General features: G+C 37.0%; 1 protein-coding gene across 1 annotated transcript; it reads right to left on the reverse strand.

The window, feature by feature from the left end:
* Positions 1–10,881: 10,881 nt before the first annotated feature.
* LOC134635626 (uncharacterized) lies at positions 10,882–26,655 on the reverse strand. Its single transcript, XM_063485029.1, has 24 exons — positions 26,407–26,655; positions 24,199–24,227; positions 23,283–23,565; positions 23,003–23,043; positions 22,439–22,712; positions 21,690–21,737; positions 21,369–21,412; positions 20,713–20,995; positions 20,279–20,322; positions 19,424–19,709; positions 18,958–19,001; positions 17,761–18,037; positions 17,018–17,065; positions 16,684–16,727; positions 16,028–16,310; positions 14,633–14,676; positions 13,952–14,237; positions 13,397–13,440; positions 12,789–13,062; positions 12,358–12,407; positions 12,170–12,243; positions 11,779–11,993; positions 11,413–11,666; positions 10,882–11,127 (listed from the first exon to the last, which is right to left on the reverse strand). Exons 1-24 carry the CDS (start codon positions 26,648–26,650, stop codon positions 10,963–10,965), a joined length of 3,678 nt encoding a protein of 1,225 aa, XP_063341099.1. The 5' UTR covers positions 26,651–26,655; the 3' UTR covers positions 10,882–10,962.
* Between the last annotated feature and the right edge of the window lie 582 nt (positions 26,656–27,237).

Genomic DNA, 27,237 nt, shown 5'->3' on the forward strand with positions numbered 1-27,237 from the left:
AAGAGTAAACAGGAAGAGCAGCCAACAAGTACAAATAAATGTTGAATTGAAAGTCACTAACATAACTCCACGAGCGATTTAGGAACTTTCAGGATAATAACAAGTGTAATTTTTATCTTCTCTATTTATCATGTTTCACTCATCAAAGTCATTATGATGCAAACTATTGATCAGTGTCGTGTCTCAATCTTAATCTTAAGTTGTTTTATTTGTTTATTTTCAGTATGAACACAATGAACTTGATGTGTTTTCCCTTTGCCCGTCCTGTACCTAATCCTTTGAATCTTGTCCTGTTTCACATTTACATCATTAAGATGTTCAGTTACCTGTTCCAGAGCAGGATCCTGTCGTATCAGATAGACGTGGAGTTTGAGGAATGATGTGTTGAGTTTATAGTACATCAACATGTAACAGCTGATTTTTGGAGGAAATATGAAACGTATCAGAGCCGCTATTATCGAGAAATGTGGTTCAGTTAACTTGACATGTGATGGTGTGACCTCAGACACTTTTTCCACAACATCTCCACAGTCATCTATGTGAACGACTGCAAACATGTCCAATATGTCAGGGACGTCATCTGCAGGAGAACACAACAACACAAACATGGTGAGAAGAACAGTTTATAACAGTTTGTGCGCTCACTGTCAGAAATGTCAAACATCTGAAATTCTTCCTTCATGTCCTCTTACCGATGCAGATCCAGTGTGGCAGGTGAACTTCATTTAACTTCCCAGCAGTGACTGTGACGTCCATCAGAGGACCTGCAGGCATGTATTGTCTGCTCTCCATCCTCTCCATGTGTCCCTCCCAAGATCTAAACTGGTACTGAAAGCTGGTCTTTCCCTTACAGACCCAGCGCAAGCCCGAGACTCTGCATTCAAAGTGTCCTGCTGCAGACTGAAGGCTGAAACAGGAATTAAAGGGTTGACTAACAGACTGGCTTGGAGCAGCCGTCTGTGCTGAGTTAAATAGTCCTCCCGGTAATTGCCTGGAATGCAATGCAGATTCGATGATGACGGCCCAACCCGAGGGTGTGGCCCCCAGGGCAACCCAAACACTCCCCGGACACAGAGCCATGGACATGACAATAAATAATTAATTTAAGGCTTTACCGTCATTCTGCCACAACCCACAAGCTCTAAACTGCTTTTTGTGTCTTCTCCTTGTTGACATACAGATTACTACTTGAAGATCACATTAAATGGTTTTGGATGTATTTGTTCTGATCTGACTAAAATATTAAAATACTCAGCTGATGTATGTTTCAAATAAACATGATCAACTCAAAGTATTTTTTTTACATATTTATTTGTTTTTGACTTGTATTTGGTTCCTGAGGTGATACCTGATAATCTCTTCACCAGACTCTGCTCATCTTCATTAAAGCCTTTCTGGTCACCTCCACACACTCTCAGCTGTACTTCTCCATCATCACATTCACTACATCCTGAGTGTTTGCTGCTTTCAGTTTGCTACTTGAGATGAGGAGTGAAACTTTCTGCTATTCAATCAGTGACTTGAATTCATCCAAGTGAGCAGCTTCTCAGTCGTCATAGTTACCACCTGGAAAATGAAAAGATCATTTTGTACCTGCAGGACTGAAGCAGCCTGTCACTTCTTATGCAGGAGGTGCAGGGCCAGCGATGGTGACACACAGCAGATACTGACATGTACCAACGGGAAGTTCATGCAACTACATGGATGTTTGCTCCTTCATGTTGAAATTAGCTTCACATGTTTAAATATAGTCATTAAATGATTTTGAGCAACCTTTGAATGAAAGATGTCCAACATCACACATCTTCAGTTATTGCCACCTGCATTTTGTTCCTGTGAAGTTACAGCTGAATAATTCATTTTTGTCTTTTAAAGGTAAACTATAAAACTTGATAAGGTTACAAGTTTATTATCTATTAAGGACAAAACAGCGGGCAGTGGTTAGCACTGTCTCAAAGCAAGAAGGTCCCAGGTTCGACTCCACCCCCAGACCTTTCTGTGTGGAGTTTGCATGTTCTCTCTGTGTTTGTTGGGTTCTCTCCGAGTACTCCAGCTTCCTCCCACAGTCCAAAGACATGCAGTTAGTATGGTTTAGTTAACTGCTGATTCTAACCTGCCCATAGGTGTGAATGGTTGTCTGTCTCTCTGTAATAGGCTGCCGTCCAGGGTGTACCCCGCCTCTCGCCCTATGGTAGCTGGGATAGGCTAATAAGGATAATGGATGGGTGAAAATGTAAGCTGGGTTAAATGATTAAGATGAACATCACACACCTCACTGACGCTCGTTCTTCGTGCTGCTGGATTAAAATGGAGTTGATGGAGTCGACGCTGATCAGCCTTTGTAGAACTGAACGCTCCAGAAAAGCTGGAGTTTAAAAGGACAAGTGAACCAGATAACAAGGGTACAAATGAGTCTTTAATAACAATTAAACCATATAAAAATTTGTATGTACAAGTAAAAATTTAAGGACACATTTAGGAACAGTTTGAGTTTCTTCCTTAGACGAATAAAGTCCTCAGAGTCAGGAAACATCCAGTTCTGTGTAAACAAAGCCGTCCAGTCCCGGTCTGACATTTCTGATGTTTGTAACGTTTCTTATTGACTGGTTCCATCATTTTAATGTACTTTTAGTCATTTATTTAACTATTCCTCATTCCTACTGTTATTTATGTGTTGATCTTTCTCATTTTTTGATATTTCAGTTTTTCTGACTGATGCTGCAAATCAAAATGATCCTGGAGGAAAATAAAGACTGACGTGAACATCTCATCTCTTAAAATACAAAAGCACAGTAATCATCTTACTGAGTGATCTTCATTGTACATTGTTTCATTGTTTTTAGGCCGCTTCATTCCAGCAAAAGTTTCAACGTGCATATAAACATGAAAGACGTGTTTTTAAAATAAAAAAAAAACTGAACGAGTTTTTGACAGTAAATAGTTAATAGACACCAATGTTGTTCCCTGATGTATCCAAAGGAATATTTGATTGATAAGCAATTGTATTTATATGGCCCTATTTAGTAGAAAGCCAATATTAAATGCTTAGTGACATGCTTAAAAGGGAATAAAAAAACAATGATTAAAAGCAGGATATTAAAAATTAAAAAGCATAAAATTCTCCAGTTTATCTTCAAAGCAGTCGTCAAAACTTCTTAAAATGTGAGAAACATGGCAGTAATAGATCAGGTCCTGATGTTCCTCAGTAACTTCTAACCTTGGAAACTTTTCTCATTCGGGCTTCACTCCAAACCAGACTGAGCATCGACCACAAGAACAAAAGACAGAAAATAACAGAGTTCATATGGTGTTAATGTAAAATTATTCTGGAAGACTTTTCTTTACGTGGCACATTTATACTGTGATATGGATTTATCGTCTTCAACAAAATGAGAATCATAAAGCTGTTCATGATATTTTTGTATGTAATTGTACATAAAATGCTCATTTTCAGGTTAATATTTTTGTTTTTGGACAGTACTCGAGTAGCTTTGTCTGAGTCACAGTTCAAAATCCTTCTCATTTGTTTTATACTTGGTTTGATTGTAGCTCCTCTTCCTCTCTGAAACAAGCCTCTGTTTTTACTCCTCTCCCTTTAAGGTTATGTTGTTCTTATTGGCTGTTCCCCACAAACAGAAGGTTTGAGGGACAAGTGGGTGGAGCTTCTGTGATAAGGGCCAGAATTGGAGATCACCAATATTAGGATATCCCCCTCAATGACATCACACATTACAGTTAAAAAAAACAACATAAACCTGAGTGTTTGTCCCACAGTAAATCTCTGTAAACATGATGATCTCATAATCGTAAATTTGAAAGTATATAAATGAAAGCAAAGAAAAGCACAACAGGTTCAGTCTTTTCACAAACTGTGTTGCTAGAAACAAACAGAATGTGTTTCTATAAAAGAAGGGAAAGGAAATCACTGTCAGATCATTTCTACATGTTTAAAGCTGAAATATTTCTGCAGAAAATTAAAAGATGAAATATTAAAATGAAAAAAATAGCTTAAAATATCTTGATCTCGTTGTCATGTCTGAGTCAACCTGAGAAACACATGAAGAGACAGAATAAGGACAAGAGACAAACACACACACACACAAAACCTCAAATCTGCTCCTACCCTCCCTCCCTCATGTCAGAGTCAGTTGGACTCTCTGCTACTTTCCATACTACAATCATGTACTGCAAATCTAACTATCCAAAAGTATTTTTGATTAAGTAAAATATTTATGAAATCAATGATGCCATTTTGATTGTTACCTGTGGATCATGAGCTGCTGTCTGATAACTTCTGCACCAGATCATTCCTGTTAATTTTCTGCAAAACCTTCTTGGTCACCTCCAAAGACTTTTCTGTGTAGGTCTGCACCATCAGATCCACCAGGTCACAGGTGCTGGCCTTCTCCAGTTGGCTCTCTGGGATGGGTTGGAGCTCCACCAAAACATCACGGTCCCGCAGGAACCACTTGAACTTTTCAAGCTCCTCCTTTTTCAGATCTTCCAACATTTCCCAAAGCTTCTCTCTGTCTGATTGGACTGTTAATGCCTGAGAACAAATGAGGATATAATTTGATATCAATCAGTTATCCAGAAATACAATTATGCATAAGAACCATCCAATTTAATCACGAGGTTGTTTTATTCAGTTTTACATTCTGAATTATGTTTAACCTGCATTTTAATGACTTAAAGCTGTAAAGTCAGGTGTTACTCACCTTTGGCATCTGTGCTGCAGCATCAATGTCCCACTGTAACTTTAGCTTTTTATGCTCTTCTTCTTCTTCTGGATCTTCATCGTACCTCTTTCTGTCTGATTTGAACAATGCCTGATAAAGTTAAAGCAAAGAAAGGAATATGATTAGATGATGATGTTATCAGTGATTAGTTAGTTAAGTGTAAGAACCATCACATTTAAACGTTTTAACCCAGCATTTAAAATATTGCTTTTTAAAATTTAAATCTTATGAATGAAGCTGTGTTGTTTAAAGTCAGAATAAGTTAATCTTACTCACTTTCTTTCCCCGTGCAGGAGGATGTTTATCCACCGAGTGTTTCTCTGACAAAGAAGAAATATGAAACATAAATATTGATTGATTTGATTCATGAAGAGTTTTCTGAGTGGAGTGGAGTGTGTTTAATGTGTCAAGTTGATTCTAAATATGCTATGAAAACATCAGAATCAGACTAGCAGCAGATATCTAACATTAATGGACTCAGATAAAGTGACCAGGCCCCGCCCACTTTGGAGTCATTAGAACAGCCAAATAAGGACCTACAGTAGTCCAGCCTAGAAGGAATAAAATACAGTAACTGGTTTTCAGTATCACTCTGAGACAAGAAGTTTCTAATTTTATTCATAATCATCAGAATTTTTAATCTGGGCATTAAAGGATGAATCGTGATCAGCAGGTTCCTCTGTCTTTGGCTACATCCACACATACAAGGATCATTTTTGTAAACTTTGCATATCATTTCTTCATAATTTGCGTTATATCACCACCTGTTGTCATGGCAATGCTCTTTTAAAATGCATTTGATGCACATTTTAGTGTGGAGGGAGATATTTTTTGAAATGAACTCAGAAAAATCCCCGTTTTGAAAAACAAAGGGTAAATGGACAGTTCTTATTTAGTACTTTTCTACCAGATGTCTCATTCATCCATTCATACAAACACTTTTTTCTGGTATGAGCTGAAAAATGAGCCGGGTTCAATGTCCTGCCAAAGGAAACTGAATCCAGACTACAGCAGCCCAGAATTGAACCACCAACCTTCTTGATAGCCATGCGCACATCCTTTGTCCCACTTTCATTTTACTTCCTGTTTTACTTTCAAAGCTGGGTTGTTCCTTTTCCTGCCTGCATTCATGTCTATGATTAAGTTACAAGTGCTTTAGTATCCTTCTCCATGGTGTGTTTTTAGTCTGTGCATTTTCACTCTCCCTGGTCATTTTCTCATCCGCTTTAATTCCTGTTGTCTTCCTGTATCAGATTTTCCTTCTTGTTTTGGATTCTGTGGACATTTTCTTTCGCAGTGGTTTTCATTCCAGTTTTCACTCTATTTTTAGTTTTGAGTAAACTCTAAGTGTGTGCAGTTCATCCTCAGTAAGGCAACAACTTACTGAGGATGACTCAGTTACCAATTACTTTTAGTATTTCTTGAATACTAAAAGTAATTTACTGAAAAGATAGAACAGTTAATATCCGTGAACCTACCAGCTGCCAACGTGCCGACACCAGCTGCTCCCCTTGACGATCCTGCAGGAAAAATGTAACGTAAGAAAAAATTGGAATATGGACGCTTGATGTCATTGTTTGATGTATCAGAGAGTTTAATAATGAGCTGTGTCATCTGATTAAACAGGTGTAGCAGCCGTGTTGGAGATTTGGTTTCAGACCATTTCAATGCAATTTCAGAATAATGTTGAAAAATATGTTTTGAAATCTGGAATAAGCTACGTTCAACTGCGCCCTGCCACACGGGGTCACTGCAGATGTTTGATTTGGCAGTTTTACACCCGATACCCTTCCTGACATAACACAAAGGGGGATTTGTGCCTCTGACTGGAATCAAACCAGCAGCCTTTCCTCTCCAAGTAAATAGGTATACCTCTGTTCTATGGAGCCCTTTTCTAAAACCTTTCTGTAATAAATGGCGCCATTTTGTTTCTTACCTTTGGATCACAAGCTGATACCTAACAGCATCAGCTGTCACGATCCTGGGTCATTTGACCCAGCATTTTGAGTTTTCCTGTGTTTTTGTCATTTTGTATTATGGTTTGTGTTCAAGTTCACTTTGTGTTCTATGGTGCCTAGTTATCATGTTTTTAGTTTCTAGCCTGTTTAGTTCCTTGATTATTTAATAGTTTCTCCTTGTGTCGTTGCCCTCTCTGTGTCTGTTGATGTGTTTGTATGACTTCTCCTGCCTTGTTTTCCCTCCTTGTGTTTTTTATGGATTGTCAAACTTCACAACAATATGCTAACTAAGCATATAACCTGGACCTTCATTGTCAACTTTGATCTTGGGCGCTAACAATGAAGGTCCAGGTCAAACCATAATCACGTAAAAAAACAACATATCCAGTAATACGTCATGTGAGAGGGCATGGAAAGAGATGTACAGCACACTTTGTATTTTTTCAGTACATCATCACAATGATGCCATAAAGTTTTGACAGCTTATAGAAGCCAAAGTTTTCAGCCAATTCTGCTCCAAGCACATGGGTGAAGATAATTAAATACACCATCTTAGTATGTAATACTTCAAGGTCAAAGGTCAGGGTCCCACGATATAGGAAAAAGCTTTAGTTTCTATTTAATCATCTCAAAAATTTAAAGCAACATATTAGTCATTGGTGAACATCAGCACTTTCTTCGTTTGAGCTCTTTAACACATTATGTTTTCATGACTTCACAAAGACACAAAAAGGTTAATAAACTAGACTAGATTTCCATATTAACAATGCTGACATAAGCGTGTTGTAATAACAGCCAGCTGAAGTAGATATGTTTAATAAAAACTTGCTCTTAGGGATAGTTGTGCTCTCTGAGTGCGCCTGCTTACTGTGCAGTGTCTACACTCGGGTCCTCAGTAACTTGTAAACAACTGCAACAAATCCTTTAATAAGAAAACAGCAGAGTAGATATATGTTACCATTACCTGAAGTACTGACACCAGTTGCTCCCCTTGAAGTTCCTGAAGCTGTAAAGACATTTTTTTAATTGTGTATTAAATGCACCAATTTAATTAATTTTCACTACAAACAAAGAAACTGATAAAATTGTCTAATATAGACACATTTGTCCTTAACTCACTCTTCTTGGTTTTAAATGACTCACTGCTGATCTGTTTAATTCACTCAGTGTCTGAAAAGTCTGTTTATCATTACAGATGAGCTTCTAAACTGAACAGTCACTGATGTTCAGTTTAGAACATCAGCCTAGGAACTTTTAAAACTGCTCTTAAAACGCACCTATTTTCACTGGCTTTTAGCAAGGTTTAACCTATTGTTTTTAATTAATTGTTTTATTTGTGAGGCATTTTATGTACCTGTGTTTTATAGCATTTTTATTTGTATTTTATTGTACAGCGCTTTGGTCAGCCTCGGTTGTTTTTAAATGTGCTTTATAAATAAACTTGACTTGACTTGACTTGACTTGATGCCAGGAATTAGCAGTACCAACACAGTACAATTTATTATGTTAAATAGTATTCTACTTAACTCTACTAGTTAAAGGTGCAGCAACACATTTTATGTTATGAGTGAAATCAAAGAATTAGCTTAAATACTCTTTAAGTGTATTTTCTTACCTCCAACATAACCAGACATGGGAAAGTCATCTGGAATTAAAGGAAAATCAAAATATGAATGTTTGTTATTGGGGTTTGATGTGCTGCATTCAGTGACCAAAAATTATGAAGTAGCAGAGAAACAACACGTTCACATTGTTGTTGCTCTTCAATCTGCAGTCGACAAATAAAAGGATGAAAGTTTTCCATTACACTTTGTGTACATTGTATTATTTAACAGAATAACTAACCTTGATGAACATTACATGTCCAGACTGGTTCATCATCATTTGAGTGCAGGAGTGTAAGCCTGAGTTTTCTGTCTGGATTCTCAATGAACACTTCATAGAAGTTTATCCTGTTATATCTGAAGGTTAACTCCTGTGTTTAAACACACACACACACACACACACACACACACACACGTAAGTAAGGACTAATATCAAACATTATGTTTGATATTAGTCAAACATAATGTTTGGCCCCTCTGGGCCTGCGGCTCGGTTCACTCTGGCACAGCTGGCTGCCGGCAGAGCCGGCGGGCACGCCAGTGCAGCCCCCTCTGGCTTCTGCTCCGTGGCTACTGGGTGACCCCTCGTCTGGGGATCTCCCCAGCCCTTCCCAGGAGGGTGGCATGGATGCCCCTCCGGTGGTACTCCTTGGGCTCTCGCACTCTGGGGCCTCTGGATGTCTGGAGCCTGGATCTCCTCCATGCCTGCTTCATGCCCTGGGGGACGGGGCTATGGCCCTCCACACCCTCTAGCAGACCGTTACATGGGGAAACCTTCTGTATACAAGCGCGCTGATCCACACGGGTGTGCACACGGGTGTTCACTGTTCGTAGACATAAACTACACCTTTCTTAGCTGCTACTTCAAAGCACATTGTGCGCTGTCTGTCCTGCGTGCTGCACAACAACATTCAATATTTAGTATTTACTGCTGTTCACACTTAGCTAGATTAACGTGATGGTGTTGTGTTTAGTATGTTGCTTTGTTTTGTTTTTTTTGCTTGTTTTCTCTTCTTTTTCTCTCAACAGGTGATCCAGGAGATTTTTTTTTCTTTTTCCTTTGTCTTTGTAAGTGCCCTTTCTCACTGTCCCTCTTCCCTTCTGTTTTTCTTTTCCTTCCTCTCTTTCTTTCTCCCTTTCCTATCCCCCAGTCATGTCTGTCCCATCTGTAACAACTGAAAATAAAATAAATAATAACAACAAAGCTTGATCAAATGGACCAATACGGCAATGCCATGATGATCCATTTGGCAAAATAAATCCATTTGGTATCCTTGTTGGTCTTCAGACAACAATTCTGATGGCTAAAGAACCAAATGGGACAGACAAAAAAACAAAAAAAAACAAAAACATTATGTTCAAAGGTTTGCAACATTTCAAACAGCTCATCAAACATGTCCATATTGTCTCTGTGCAGAGTGAATTACAATCTGTCTGCTGGTCCTTTTTAGATTTGTATTAATCACTGACTCTGTACATGATGTGTTGCTGAAGCTATCCAGTTATTTCATATTCCAGAAAGCTCATCACTGTTCATCACACTGCTGCCCTGTAAAAAAATAAGATCCTAAAAAAAACAGTAATATTCTGGCACCTGGAGCTCCAAAATAATACCAGAAAATAACTATCCCATGAAAATACAGTTATTTTCAGTAATGACAATACAGTTTGTTGCCCTAATTTTACATGGAATTTTGCCTTTTTCAAGTGCTTTTAAACATTAAATTAGGAACAATTTAATGTGATTAAACAATGAAATTACCTATAAAAAGGTCAATGAATGCAGCAATATGAATAATAATATTTAAATGTACAGAACTATACAGTTAACAGTTGGTTTAAATAATAATGGATTGCATGCCCTGGGACAGACTGACAGAGGCGAGGCTGCTATATCGCACCATCGGCCCCTCTGGCCATCACCAGTAGATGGTAGGTGAAGTGTCTTGCCCAAGGACACAACAACCGAGAGTGTCCAAGCTGGGGCTCGAACTGGCAACCTTCTGATTACAAGGAACTGCCAACTCTTGAGCCACGATCGCCCTAAATAACAATAATAATTATTATTACTAGATGTAACAAAAGTTTATACAAATCAGTTTATATATTTTTCCATAGCATTACATTTGAATTTAACAGTTCAATCTTTCAAATAACGGACAAATATTTGTGAAATTATGATACATTTGTGAATGTATTTTACCAGTCTAAATATGCATATGTACAGACAAATCATTTAAAAAACAAGAAACTTATGTTTTATTACATTTACAGTGATTTTACGTTAATTTACATTTGAAATGTAAAATCACAGTCTATTTATTTGAATTTAATGATATTCTAGAAGAACAGTACAAAACTGTAAAATACTTTTATATCACGATTTTTTTTACAGTGTGCCCTTCTGACCCGGCCCCAGATAAGTAGAAGAAAAAGCATGGATAGACAGATGTATGTAAAGTACATAAATATTTTGAGCAGCTTTTAACCCACTAAACCATTTTCTATGGTTTAGTGGGTTAAAAATACATGCTTTGGTTATAAAAGTGTTTGAAGATTGTGGTAATAAAGTAAGAACAGCAGAAAGTGTTCTTAAAAACAAGCTTCAGACATGACTGAAATGTTTCAGAGTAGAGGTTTATCTACACATACAATGAGGGGCTAGATCTCCTCAGCAGAGCTTTTTACAAACTGTACCTGTGGTTGAATTTCTGCTGTTTCCATGTCGGCTCTGAGGCTGAAAGTACGCTCAGTTTGCAGGTACTTGTCTGGGTGTGGCTTTTTGATTCGTTTGTATCCATCTGAGGATTCTTCCTTGTCTATTCCCTGTTATCAGATGATATCAGTCAACAGCAGCTGAAGATTTTAAAATTGGGTTTGGATTTAAAATCACAAAATAAATTCATGATGAACTCTCAGGATAATGATCATTTTAGCTTATTACACTTTTATCATTGAGTTTGCAGTCAGTATGATGTCATATTTAAAAACTAATGGTCAGTGTGCCCAGATAATATTTTTCACCTTGTGTCTTTTATAAAATATAAAAGCAATGGTACTGTGACTTTCTTTGCCTGCACTGATCCTAATACACTGAAGCTATTCAGTTACCTGTTCCAGAGCAGGATCCTGTCGGATTGGATAGACGTGGAGTTTAAGAAATGATGTGTTGGGTTTATAGTACATCAACGTGTAACAGCTGATTTTCAAAGGAAAGAATAAACGTATCAGAGCCCCTATTAGAGAGAAATGTGGTTCAGTTAACTTGACATGTGATGGTGTGACCTCAGACACTTTTTCCACAACATCTCCACAGTCATCTATGTGAACGACTGCAAACATGTCCAATATGTCAGGGATGTCATCTGCAGGAGAACACAACAACACAAACATGGTGAGAAGAACAGTTTATAACAGTTTGTGCGCTCACTGTCAGAAATGTCAAACATCTGAAATTCTTCCTTCATGTCCTCTTACCGATGCAGATCCAGTGTGGCAGGTGAACTTCATTTAACTTCCCAGCAGTGACTGTGACGTCCATCAGAGGACCTGCAGGCATGTATTGTCTGCTCTCCATCCTCTCCATGTGTCCCTCCCAAGATCTAAACTGGTACTGAAAGCTGGTCTTTCCCTTACAGACCCAGCGCAAGCCCGAGACTCTGCATTCAAAGTGTCCTGCTGCAGACTGAAGGCTGAAACAGGAATTAAATACACACTCATGAAGGAACAACAGAGTGAATGGAAACACAGAAAGTAGTCGTGTGAATTGGATGCAAAATGAAGAATTTCCTCTGGGAATAAATCCAAAGCTGAACTGTTTCCTGTAGTTCCAGTTTGCTGTGCTGCAGCATTCAGGAAGTTGATTTACCTGTAAGTTGGAGCCTCGTCTGCATCTGTACTGTTCACCTCAGGTTCAAGTTTAGTCCAATCACTGGAGTCCTGCTGCAGAGGACACTCACTTTAGTCAATAAGTACACATGTTGATTTTTGTAATCTGACAGAAAGAAACAAACAGAAAGAAACTTTAGGAATAAATGGATGAATGGAAGGGATTACCGTCATGCTCTGACAACCTTCAAGCTCTGAACTTCTTTCAGTTTTTCGTTCTTGTTGAGACACAAAGAATTCAAATGAATGATGTTATGCTGACATATAAAATCATCCTCTAACTGTCCACATGTTTGCTGTTTGATCACTTTATGCTGTGCAGTGCTGCTTCAACATCAGAACAACATGTTCAGCAGGACGTGCAGCTGAGTGACGTCTAAGATGATCAAAAGTTGATGAATTCAAATATTCTCACCAGTGATGTCAGAACAAGACAGAGAGAGAGAGAGAAAGGTTGGATTCAGTTCTGATGATTTATGCAAAGTTATTTTTGTAGGTCTGTTGTGTTGCCCGCTTGTTTTGATGTTTACTGATCAAAAGTTATTTAAACAAGTTTATTGTAAATTGAGAAAATCTATTTTTAAAACCTTTGGTCTTACCTGAGCTGCTCTCTGACAGCTTCAGCATCAGATCAGGTCTGTTCATGTCTGTTAAAACCTCCATGGTCACCTCCACAGACTGATGACCAAGTTCATCCACCATCAGATCCACAAGCTCTTCTGTCCTGTTTCTATACCAGTACCTCTCCATTTGTGGCAGGCCCATCTTAAAGAACGTGAACGGCAGCAACTGCTTGAATTTCTTTAGATCCATTTGACTGAATTCATTCAGCATTTCCAAGAGAATCTGTCTAACAGCTTCCAGAGCTCCTATCTGAAAAATCACAGAAATGTATTGAGTTACTGTATAAAATCTCTGTTGGACGATTTAAAAATTTCTTTTTATTCAATTTCCAGAGAAACTGTAGTAGAAATATCAAATATTAATAAAAAAAGATGTCTTCATTAATATTTATATGTTTTAGAATAATCACTGAAAAGAGCTGGCGGTTTTGATATTTACCCTGTTGTCTTTATGAACTTCAAAACTTTAGTTTCATGAAAAAAACATTGTTTCTCTTCCATCAGTACTAAAAGCTAAATGTACTTTTTGCTAGAATTAAAGTCCTTGTGAAGTTTTGTGAAAGCTGAGTTAAAGTCACACTCACTCTCTTCAACAGTGCAGCTCCATGTTCATCCACAGAGTGTTTCTCTGAGGAGGAAAGACATTTACAATCAACTCTGAGGATTCAAACATCATCACACATCCAAGTAGAATCAGCCTTCAGACAACACAGATGATTTAAAAGAGAAAATCATGTGAAACTAAATAAAATGACATAAGAACCCAACAAAGAAACCCTCCATCCAGTCCAACCAAACTAACTGGGGGTTCCCAGCTGTGATAATGAGAGAGAGGGTACACCTGTCTACCTCAAGTTTTAAACAGACAGACAACCTTTCACACCCACATTTAATTTAGAACCAGCAATAAAGCCAACAAGCATGTGTTTGGACTGGAAACCAGAGCACTCTGAGGAAAAGCATGCAGGCACAGGGAGAACATGCAAACTCCACACAGAAAGGTTCCAGCCAACCAGGAGGCTCAAACACACAACCTTCATGCTGTGAGGAGACAGTGCTAACCACTGCACCACCATGACACCACCAACACAAACACCTGTTGATGACACAGAGTTTACACTCATGCATGTTGGTCTTACCTCTGGATGCTGAGCTGCTCTCTGATAACTTCTGCACCAGATCAGTTCTGTTCATGTGCATGAAAACTTCTCTGGTCACCTCCACAGACTGCTGACCAAGTTTATCCATCATCAGATTCACTGTATCAGCTCTGGTTGATGATCGACTCAACCTCCATGAGAAATATGACAGAGTCCCCAAAGGAAAAAATATCTGTAAGAGCCTCTTAAATTTCATGAGCTCCTCATTGTTCAAATCATTCAAAGTTTGTAAAAGCAGATGTTTAACAGCTGCCATTGTTGCCACCTGGGACAGTCAACACAAATATGGGACATCAGTTTATTTATTCACACAAGGGCCGTTATATTGATGACAATATGTTTATGAAAAACTATGAGGAAAAAAAAATCTTTAATCTGAAAGTGTTTGATGTTTTCAGATTTCTGTGTCCTGTTGAAGAGTCAGGACAAATGTACATGCTGACATTTCCTCAGCTCATCCTCAGTGGTAAAGACATCCTGACATTAGTGTTGGAGAAAATTACTGCTGAAGAAGTCAAACTGAATGAAGCTTCAGTTTGTCACAAACATCCAGCAGAAATCATGAGAAAAATGATTCAACATGAGAACTGATGATACTTTAGTACTCTGACTTTCAGCCTGCTGTCTTGTACTGAATCAGAGAGATGTGACATGACTCACTTTGTGGATCAGTGCAGAGCGTCGTTCATCCACAGAGTGTTTCTCTGAGGAGAAAAGTGCTCAAAGTCACTCATGACAAACACATTTAACAACTAACTAGGGCTGCCACAAACGATTATTTTGATAGTCAACTAGTCACCGATTATTTTTGCGATTAGTCGACTAATCAGGTCATGCATCCACCAGCATGCATCTGCTCTTATATAACTATCATTAGCTTACAGCTTTAAGTGTTTAAAGTTTGTGCTAACTAAAAATAAAGACAAGATGATAGTTTATTAAATTTTAATGAAATTTGCAGATTGTTTCGGTGAAGTTTAATAAACTCCTTGCTATCTAAAATATAACAGGACACTGGAGTATATTCTCGAGCATCTCACACTTCTGATAACCAGCTGTCTGCTTGACGTTTATTCAGCTGTGTAAAAACTATAACTTTAATCTCAGGCAAACCGATTTACTCAGGAACAAATAAAATACTAAAAAAGCCAAACAATAACATTTTTAAGTTATCTAAGTGACTTATATATGTTTAACCTGAGTAGCGAAAGATGGCGGTGGGTTTGAAAACGATTTGCCGGGAGTCCGGTGTTCTCAGCGGCTCTAGTGAGCCTTGCCCCCGGCTAGCTATCGAGCTAGTGGTTAACAGACGTCTCCGAAAACGTCGGAGCGCTTTTGAAAATATGTGGTGTCTTGATAAACTGAGCAGATATTTGAGGTTTACACAGCTACATTCTCGCCTGAAAATATGTTAAACGTTTATTTTGTGACCCAGAAAGAATAATAAGAGTAATATTAAAACTAACTAGCTGCCGCCATTGTTGACAACTGAGCTGGGCTGCGCTATGAATTCTGGGACAGAGCTACTTCTTCTTCTTCGGGGTTTAACGGCAGCTGGCATCCTTGTACATGCAGTGCTGCCATCTTCTGTTTCAGTCCGTTATTACACTCTTAAATCCTGCTACTTATTCCTGCGTCTTTTGGGATCTTACAAAGCTTCAAACGAAGCGTCGACTATTAAATCAGTCGTCGACGATTTTGATAGTCGACGTAATCGTGGCAGCCCTACAACTAACTGACAATTATTCAGGAAATATGACTTTGGAAAAATGGACAATATGCAGAATTACACTGAAACCTCCTCAGCAATAATAAACAGTATGAACGAGTCATTTTTACTCCTCCTCACAAAGTATTTTGATTTAATATGGTCTCATATTTATGTATTTATTGAAGTATATTTTTCCAGAACAGTCATAAAAAAGTAAAGATGTTTTCTTTTGTCTTTATTACAAATAATATTATTTATAAAGTCAAAGAAAACATTACTTAGAAGTTTATGAGACATAAAAATCAGTTTTATGATTTTAATGAGTTTTGATTTTGTTGTCTTACTTCTAGGCAGTGAGCTGCAGTCTGACAGCCTCTGAGCCAGATCAGTCCTCTCCATCTCCTTTAAGACCTTCATTGTCGTCTCCACTGACTGTTGGCCGTAAGTCTGCACCATCAGAAACACTGTGTCCTGCAGGTTTGTCCACTTGTACCGCGTCAATGAAAAGTCTGAGTCATATTTGCGATGAATTTGTCGCAGGTTCTTATTGAACTCATGTAGCTCTCGATCATTGAGACCATCCAGAGTTTCCAGCAGCAGCTCAATATCAGACTCCATCGTTTCTACCTGGAAAATTCAAAGAAAATGTTCATGAGATAAATGTGACATTTCTCACTTTCAGGTTTGTTTGTTTTCTCATCAACACTTTAGAAATGTAGATGTGTTTAGATGACATCATCCATCACATAAGGTGATGATGTCATTGGTCATATTTGTCACAATGATCACAAACAGCTGATTAACAATTATTCTGCTTCTGTTAACAAGTTCAGGACTTTTCTGACCTGCTGCAGACCTACCTCACTGCACACGCTCAACTTATCAAACTTTGACTTTTACAATGAAAATCAAATCATTTTTTTCTATTGAAGATTTCTATCCTGTATTTATGAAATGAAAGCTGGATGATCTGAAGTCAGACAGATGTGACATGACTCACTTTGTGGATCAGTGCAGGCCAACGTTCATCCTCAGAGTGTTTCTCTGACAGAAAAGAAATATTAAAAGGTTCATTCATGACTGATTTAACATCAGTGTTAATAATCAGACACTTTGAAATAACTGATACTTTGATTTCATTCTGATGATCCTTGTAAGTTGGATTAATAACAACATTAAACTTGTTAACATGAAGTCATATTTGATGGAAAACTATCAAAGTGTGAGGAAATGATCCAGTTCTGTTTCATTCAGTAATTCTTCTTCGTCTTCATCTTCTTCATCTTCATATCAAAGAGTGTATTTATTGATTGATGTGTTTTCTGGACACTGACCTTTCTCTGTTTCCTCCACATCAAATCCTTCAGCTGATGATCCTGCAGCTGCAACACATTGAATACAAACTGTAACTACATCATACAGACACTGTGTGTGTCCTTTATGTGTGCTCATCCTGAGTATAACACTGAGTCCTGACAATAAAAAGCTTTAATATTTCACTTTCAGCTGTGCTGACTGAAGGCAGGAGGAGGCCAAAGTTACGCAATCACAGAGAAATCAATGAAAAGACTTTGAATCATTTACCTCATACAGGTCGTCTGTCTCCATAGTGGAGTTTAAATCAAAGCTAACATAAAGATCGATTTACAATACAAGACTGATATTAATGAGCTCAAAATGCAAAAAACAAAGAAAAATATTTTCAAAGGAAAGAAGTTCAAAGAGCTTTAAAACAACATTTATTAAAGAAAGTCACTGATTCAATAACCTGAATATTTTAGTTTAAAACACTCAAATATGAAAACAAATCTGTTTAATTTTATTGTGTTTGTACAACCTGAATGTGTTAATTTATCAACGTCTGTCAAAAACATTCAAAGAAAACAAATTCTTCCATTTTAAGATAATAAAGTTTATATGATACAGTTCTTGTTGTTTCTCTGATTGAATTCTTTTGATTTTGTTTTCAGTTTGAGCTGTAATATTATGTTTTTAATACTTTTACACTCAGTTAAAAATAATCCCACCATATTTATTGACATTATTACAGAAACTCTGACAGATTATTTTCTCTTACCTTTGAGTCCTGAGCTGCTCTCTGACAGCCTCTGCACCAGATCAGTTCTCTGCATGTCTGTTAAAACCTCCCTGATCACCTCCACAGACTGATGACCACATTTATCAACCATATCATTCACTAGTTCATCTGTCACGTTTATATATATCTGTATTTGTGGCAGGCCCATTTTGAAGCAGGTGAACTGCAGCAACAAATTGAATTTCTCGAGATCCTTTTGATTCAAATGTCTCAGGATTTCCACAAGAATCTTTCTAACAGCTGTCAGTGCTTCTCTCTGAAACATACAAAGGATTTATTAAGTTACTGTCATTTCACTGTTGGGAGATTTAAAGATTAATTTTTTTGAACTTCCTCAGTGTCTCTGAAGTAGACGTGTAGAATATTACAGCTGCATGATTATTGGAAAAATCAAAAAAACAATTATTTTGTTAAGTATTGATTTTTGTGACAGAAAGCTGTGCTGTGATGTAAACAGAACATTTTCACATCTGTATAATTCTCCTTTCTCACCTCTATTTTTTATTTATGTATTTATAGTGTGTGTGTGTTGGGGGCGGCAATTTAATTCCCTTCACTTTGCATTTTAAATGTCGCTTAATTATGATTATTTAATTTGTAAAGACAAAATCAAGATTAAATTCAAACCGTAGTTTTGCAGCCCTATAAAATATTAATAAAAACATCATAAATCTTTATACTTATGAATATATTTCAGAATGATCAATGAAGGAACAGCTGGTAACATCTGTGGTGCTGATGATGTTTACCTCACTGTCTTCATGAACTGTTTTATGTGTCTGTAAAACTTTGGTCTCATAACAAAACATGACTCCCTCTCCATCAGGACTGAAAACTAAATGTTCTCATTTCTCTAACTGAATGTTTCTGCTATGATTGTTTAAAAGTAGAATGAGTGCATGAACTGCAGTAATAAATATTTAATGACTTTTGATGTTGAATAATTTTAAAGACAAAGAAAAATCTAAAGATGACATTTGCTGGTTGTATCTTCAGTAGTAGATCCTTCACTCTGTCATCAGTGGAAACATTATTGCTGCAGAGCTCCACATTAACACTGTGAGAAGCATCCAGTTTGAAAGATGCTTTGTCTGTTTCATCATGTATAATGTTCAAGATGAGGATGATTTACAGCCTGAATCTACTGAATGAAAGCTGAGTTAAAGTCACACTCACTCTCTTCAACAGTGCAGCTCCATGTTCATCCACAGAGTGTTTCTCTGAGGAAAGACATTTACAATCAACTCTGAGGATTCAAACATCATCACACATCCAAGTAGAATCAGCCTTCAGACGACACAGATGATTTAAAAGAGAAAATCATGTGAAACTAAATAAAATGACAATAAAACTTCAGGTTTTAAACAGACAGACAACCTTTCACACCCACATTTAATTTAGAACCAGCAATAAAGCCAACAAGCATGTGTTTGGACTGGAAACCAGAGCACTCTGAGGAAAAGCATGCAGGCACAGGGAGAACATGCAAACTCCACACAGAAAGGTTCCAGCCAACCAGGAGGCTCAAACACACAACCTTCATGCTGTGAGGAGACAGTGCTAACCACTGCACCACCATGACACCACCAACACAAAAACCTGTTGATGACACAGAGTTTACACTCATGCATGTTGGTCTTACCTCTGGATGCTGAGCTGCTCTCTGATAACTTCTGCACCAGATCAGTTCTGTTCATGCACATGAAAACTTCTCTGGTCACCTCCACAGACTGCTGACCAAGTTCATCCATCATCAGTTTTACTGTATCTGCTCTGGTTGATAGTTTATTTAACCTCAATGAGAAATATGACAAGTTCTTCAAATGAAAAATCCACCCAAGGAACTTCTTAAATTCCAAAAGTTCCTTGTTGTTCAAATCATTCATAGTTTGTAAAAGCAGATGTTTAACAGCTGCCATTGTTGCCACCTGGAATAGTCAACACAATTAAGGGTCACACATGTATCTTTACTCAAATGGGAACTACGCTATTGATGACTGTATGTTTACCAAACAAATATGAAGAAACTATAAAACAGTGCTTCTCATTTATGGTTTTAAATAGTTTCTTTTTATTTCCAGGCTGCAGTTCTTCTCTCACACTGTGCAGACAAAATCTGAAATCATGGAAATACATCAATATTTCCATGGTTTCAGATTAACTTTAAATGTTTATTAAATATTTGTAAGTAGAATAAAGTTTCATGTTTAATCTGAAAGTGTTTGATGTTTTCAGATTTCTCTGTCCTGTTGAAGAGTCAGGACAAATGTACATGCTGACATTTCCTCAGCTCATCCTCAGTGGTAAAGACATCCTGACATTAGTGTTGGAGAAAATTACTGCTGAAGAAGTCAAACTGAATGAAGCTTCAGTTTGTCACAAACATCCAGCAGAAATCATGAGAAAAATGACTCAACATGAGAACTGATGATACTTTAGTACTCTGACTTTCAGCCTGCTGTCTTGTACTGAATCAGAGAGATGTGACATGACTCACTTTGTGGATCAGTGCAGAGCGTCGTTCATCCACAGAGTGTTTCTCTGAGGAGAAAAGTGCTCAAAGTCACTCATGACAAACACATTTAACAACTAACTGACAATTATTCAGGAAATATGACTTTGGAAAAATGGACAATATGCAGAATTACACTGAAACCTCCTCAGCAATAATAAACAGTATGAAGGAGTCATTTTTACTCCTCCTCACAAAGTATTTTTATTTACTCTGATCTCATTTTATTAATAAATAAATGTATTATTTATTCATATTTTCTTCCAGAACAGTCATAAAATATGTCTTAAACATGTGTTTTATTTTGTCTTTATTACAAATAATATTATTTATAAAGTCAAAGAAAACTTTACTTAGAAGTTTATGAGACATAAAAATCAGTTTTATGATTTTAATAAGTTTTGATTTTGTTGTCTTACTTCTAGGCAGTGAGCTGCAGTCTGACAGCCTCTGAGCCAGATCAGTCCTCTCTATCTTCTTTAAGACCTCCATGGTCGTCTCCACTGACTGTTGGCCGAAAGTCTGCACCATCAGAAACACTGTGTGCTGCAGGTCTGTCCTCATGTACGGCATCCATGGGAAGCCTGAGTCATATTTGTGATGAATTAGTTGCAGGGTCCAGTTGAACTCACTGAGCTCCACCTCATTGAGAGCATCCAGAGTTTCCAGCAGCAGCTCAATATCAGACTCCATCGTTTCTACCTGGAAAATTCAAAGAAAATGTTCATGAGATAAATGTGACATTTCTCACTTTCAGGTTTGTTTGTTTTCTCATCAACACTTTAGAAATGTAGATGTGTTTAGATGACATCATCCATCACATAAGGTGATGATGTCATTGGTCATATTTGTCACAATGATCACAAACAGCTGATTAACAATTATTCTGCTTCTGTTAACAAGTTCAGGACTTTTCTGACCTGCTGCAGACCTACCTCACTGCACACGCTCAACTTATCAAACTTTGACTTTTACAATGAAAATCAAATCATTTTTTTCTATTGAAGATTTCTATCCTGTATTTATGAAATGAAAGCTGGATGATCTGAAGTCAGACAGATGTGACATGACTCACTTTGTGGATCAGTGCAGGCCAACGTTCATCCTCAGAGTGTTTCTCTGACAGAAAAGAAATATTAAAAGGTTCATTCATGACTGATTTAACATCAGTGTTAATAATCAGACACTTTGAAGTAACTGATACTTTGATTTCATTCTGATGATCCTTAAAGTTGGATTAATAACAACATTAAACTTGTTAACATGAAGTCATATTTGATGGAAAACTATCAAAGTGTGAGGAAATGATCCAGTTCTGTTTCATTCAGTAATTCTTCTTCTTCATCTTCATATCAATGAGTGTATTTATTGATTGATGTGTTTTCTGGACACTGACCTTTCTCTGTTTCCTCCACATCAAATCCTTCAGCTGATGATCCTGCAGCTGCAACACATTGAATACAAACTGTAACTACATCATACAGACACTGTGTGTGTCCTTTATGTGTGCTCATCCTGAGTATAACACTGAGTCCTGACAATAAAAAGCTTTAATATTTCACTTTCAGCTGTGCTGACTGAAGGCAGGAGGAGGCCATAGTTACACAATCACAGAGAAATCAATGAAAAGACTTTGAATCATTTACCTCATACAGGTCGTCTGTCTCCATAGTGGAGTTTAAATCAAAGCTAACATAAAGATCGATTTACAATACAAGACTGATATTAATGAGCTCAACATCCAAAAAACAAAGAAAAATATTTTCAAAGGAAAGAAGTTCAAAGAGCTTTAAAACAACATTTATTAAAGAAAGTCACTGATTCAATAACCTGAATATTTTTTACTTTAAAAAACTCAAATATGAAAACAAATCTGTCTCATTTTATTGTGTTTGTACAACCTGAATGTGTTAATTTATCAACGTCTGTCCAAAACTTTGAAAGAAAACAAATTCTTTCATTTTAAGAGAATAAAGTTTATATTATGCAGTTCTTGCTGTGAGTTTCTCTGATTTAATTCTTTTGATTTTGTCTTCAGTTTGAGCTGTAATATTATGTTTTTAATACTTTTACACTCAGTTAAAAATAATCCCACCATATTTATTGACATTATTACAGAAACTCTGACAGATTATTTCCTCTTACCTTTGAGTCCTGAGCTGCTCTCTGACAGCCTCTGCACCAGATCAGTTCTCTGCATGTCTGTTAAAACCTCCCTGATCACCTCCACAGACTGATGACCACATTTATCAATCATCACATTCACTGTTTCTCTTCTGTCATTACTCAGTTTGATTTGTGGAAGACTCTTCTGAAAACAAGTGAACTGCAGGAGCCTCCTGAACAGCTTGAGATCCTGATCACTCAAATCCTCCAGTGTTTCTAGAAGCAGATCTGTAACAGCTGCCATTGTTGCAACCTGGAAAATTCAAAGCAAACATTCATAAAGCAAAAATGTTTCCTCACTGAGAAAATTAAAGATTTATGTTTTTGTAGCTGTTTTAAACTTTGAATGTTTTTAATGTTTTCTCTGAAACACTTTGTTTTCTTTTATTATCTTATTTATTAAGATGTATTTATGTAAACACACTTTTTAATAATGTTTGATTTTAAATCTAAATAAATTTTTGTGACAACTGTTTAATCTAAAAGATAAAATTATGATTTTCAAACTGCTCTGCAGAGTCAGACAGATGAGACGTTACTCACTTTATGGATCAGTGCAGACAGATGTTCATCCAGATGTTTGTCTGAAAAAAGAGAAAATAACAGAAATAGAAATAAGTGTTTAATAAAAGCTAATCGAGCTTTAAAAAAACACAGAGATCAACAAAAAAATTACATTTAACCTGTTGAACATCATTTTTTGCCCCTCGTCAACAATGCTCTCTTTTCTCTGTAAATCTGACTGTTTCTAATATGAACTGAAGCAGAAACACTTTAAGAACCACTTTTATCATTTTAACAGGTTTTGTCTTTATTATCTTACTTTGAGCTTCTGAGCTGCTGTCTGTCAGCCTCTGAGCCAGATCAGTCCTCTTCATCTCCTTTAAAACCTCCACGATCTTCTTCACTGACTGTTGGCCAAATGTCCTCACCATCACAAACACCAAGTCCTGCACGTCCTGCAGGTCTGACATGAACAACAGACTCGTGGGGATCAGTGAGCCACGTTTTCTTCTCAGGATCTTGATGAAGTTCTCGAGCTCGCTGTCACTCAGATCAGCCAGTGTTTCCAAAAGCAGCTCAATAAGAGACTCCATCGTTTCTACCTGGTAAAAACAGAGGTCACATGACAGCGATGCACAATTCAAATATCTGTTTGATTTTTAATCAACAGAAACATTTTAGTGTGGTAAAAGTAAATTCATGGTCAAAGGTCAACCTGAAAAGATGACCTTTGACCTTCAGACATAAAGCTGCATCTTTTTTAAGGTCATGATCGGTCGACCAGATTCAGAGCAGAAAATAACGTCCATGAACATCTGGTGCTCGGTGGGTACCTGCTTGGATTCGTTTTTTATTTCTTGGCTCATTTTCTCCTCTTTTTGAAGGATTTAATTTTCATGAACAGGTTTGTGACTCTGTTTTACTGCCTGACTGTAACTCTGTCAAAGACTGAGCTACAAAAACTGCAGTGAGTCTCCTGATTTTACAAACAGAGGGGAGCTTTAACTGCTCACATCTTTACTGATAAACACAAAGACTTGAATTGAATCTGCTTTAAAATCTAAATAAGGTTTAATATTTCTATGCCAATCATGTATAAGAGCTCATGTGTACATGACACAGCTGCAGCTTGAATTTCATGTGTATGATTTCTGTTTAAGATGAAGATCATTTTCAGTCTTCATCACTGAATCAAAGCTGAACTGTGTGAAGTCGACTGATGTGACGTTACTCACTCTCTGGCTCAGTGGAGGAAACTGTTTGTCTGAGGAGAAAAGAAAGAGAAAAAGTCAGATTAGAAACTGTTTTATCATCAGGCTTTATGAGGATTTAGAACATAAAAGATTTCACATCAAAGTGACACTTAAACCTCGTTAACTCTCATCATACCCACATGTTTAACATACATGAACTACTGACTGGAGTCTCTGAGAACTTCAATAAAAATTTACTGTGAGAAGCAAACATAACAGTAAAATGTATTTCTTATTCATCGTCAATCTCATCACTTGTTATCACATATGCAGTTAATGTCCTCTAAAGACACAGAGTAGTTGTATAATTATTTTTGCAAAGTTACAATTAATTTGCATGTTTTTTTTTTATAAAAATCAATTGTTTTCTTTAATCAGGCTTTTATCCAAACTACAATCCACATTATATCTTAAGAGCTTATTTACCATCCTTTGACTCTGGCATCATTTATTCTTCAATAATTTCAATTAAATATTATTTTTGTTGTAATTTATGATGAAACAGAGTCAGGCTCACTTTGACCCCAACATAAAGTAACTGAGATAAACTGTTGTGTAACGTGGAGTAAAGGGAGCTTGAAGTTTCCCTGGCCACCTCGTGTCATCACAGCTGAAGGGATAAAAGGACTTAACACCCAGTTAGAGATGTGTGCTGAGTGCTAAGTAGGGTAAGTAGATCTTTATTCGTTTTTTTCGGGGGGAGATCATTTTCATTCTTAACCAATGATAAATCAAAGATATATGTCTGATCAATATGTTAGCAGAGGGATGTTGTCGTAAGTAGTGAAAATGTCTGTTCCAGTGTATAGATTTTGTGTGTGCAGACAGATCTATCATCAACCTTTTTATTCATGTCTGAGTTCTAAAAGAAAGGAACTGTTTCACCAACTGATCTTTATACTTTTAAACAACAAAAATGTGTAAAATGTTGTAAAACACTGAATTATGATTCATGTCTGAATTTCCTGATGGTTGATTAATATTAGTACTGATAACAACATAATCAACATTATATTAGAGTTGGTTTATTAAGTTAATGACTAAAATTGTGATTTGATTATTCTTTTTTTTTTATTCTTTTTAATTTTGTTTTTGCTTTGCTCCTGCTAAGCTGCTTTAATAAAATCTGCTGTAATTAAACTCTAAACTGTGGACCCTGTGTGAAATAAAAAACATACAAATCTGATTCTGATAACTTTGAGTCTGGAAAGTTCCCCATCCAGACGATGAAGGCAGTGATGGCATCTGAGTCTTTCTTCTTTATAAACTCTGACAGACACTAGATACTGTGTGTTACTTTAATTTAGGATCAGTTGCATCTGAATAAAGTTAATAAGTTCCATTTATTAAAACTGTAAAGGTGGAATTGTTTGCCTGGATTCCTCTTGGACCCCAAAACATTTGTATTTTGAAAGAAGCACCAATCAAAGCAGACATAGAAAATTGTGTGAAACATCAGCAACAAAATGACAAATTCTTTAAAAATTTTAAGGATAGAAAAAAAAACAAATCTGTGAGGTATGACATAAACATACCACAGACTTCAGTCAGTATGATGAGGGTTAATAGTGACATAATTATAACCTGTAGAGCTGCTTGAAGACTTTCCAACCATGTTGAATGATGTTGGATGTTTTTGTTCTGATCTGATCAAAATACTGTAACTGAGCTTGTGTAACAGTGTTTATGTTGTATGTGATTCCATAATAACCACAATGGATTTGTGATGTTTATTGGCTCAATGGCGCCCTCTCTCAGAGGCAGTGGGTCACAGCACTGTGTGGGATCATTAGGTATCAGCATGTGTGCGACCACTATACAGAGCATGTGACCTCTGTAACTGTCTAACTGTTAATAAGAAGAGTTTCAGTGGTTTGTTGTAATTGTGAAGTCCTGAAACAGTCACATAATATCACTGCACACCGGCTATAAGCTGCTATTATTTTGTAGTGTGCTGTGTTTGATCCTGTAATGAGCCAACCTGCCTGACCAGCACATATTCTGCTCTAATCCACATTATAAAAAGCAGCACTAAAATATAAACGTCTTTGTTCATCATTCACTACACAACACAGAGTCAAGTGATTTTTCTATCAGTCAGCTGAGCCTGGTTTCATATTAATGTGATAAACTATATGCAGTATTCTCACATATTTCATTCTTTGTTCTCTGTGGTTCCTGAGGTGATACCTGATAATCTCTGCACCAGATCAGTCCTGTTCATCTTCATTAAAGCCTTTCTGGTCTCCTCCACACACTCTCCTCTGTACGTCTCCTCCATCAGCTCCACTACATCCTGTGTGTTTGCTGTTTTCAGTCGGCTCTGTGACATCAGTTGGAGATCTTTCTCTACTTCAGTGAGTGACTTGAACTCAGCAAAGTCCTCTGGACTCAACTGGTTCAGTGTTTCAATGAGCAGCTTCTTAGTCGTCATAGTTGCCACCTGGAAAATGAAGAAATCATATTATACATGAAGGACAGCACGTCTGCTGTTTGTTCATTTGATGGATGGAAACTGACTGCTTTGTATTTCACTAATGACAACATTACTGACATGGACGTTTGTTACTTTTCTATCACCCAAATGAAAAACTGGGATTGGACGTGAACGTCAAACTTCAGCTTGAAACTCAAATAAAATTGAGAGGATTAGTTTTTGTCCCTAAAAGGACGTCAAGTTGTTTCTAAATAGCTGCTGAAAAAGTTACACTGTGAAGTAATAAATGAACCACTACAACCCACAACAGTCTCATTTTCTCCTGTGCCCCTTGGGAAAATTAATTATCCACCCCTGGTTAATACAAACTTTTCAAATTAAAAATCTCGATTTGAACTGGTCAGAAACACACAATAAACAAACTGTTATTTGTTTATTGTAAAAAACAACAACAACAAACCTTTAAATAACATTTATAATAATTATTGTGTCATTGTATCTGTGACTCTGACATTCACCATCCAGGGAGCAGAGCTGTGTGAGGAAGGTCTGGTGTCTGATGAAGATGAGAGATTAAGCTGCGG

The sequence above is a fragment of the Pelmatolapia mariae genome, linkage group LG10_11 (assembly GCF_036321145.2).
Source record: "Pelmatolapia mariae isolate MD_Pm_ZW linkage group LG10_11, Pm_UMD_F_2, whole genome shotgun sequence".
Taxonomy (NCBI): Eukaryota; Metazoa; Chordata; class Actinopteri; order Cichliformes; family Cichlidae; genus Pelmatolapia; species Pelmatolapia mariae.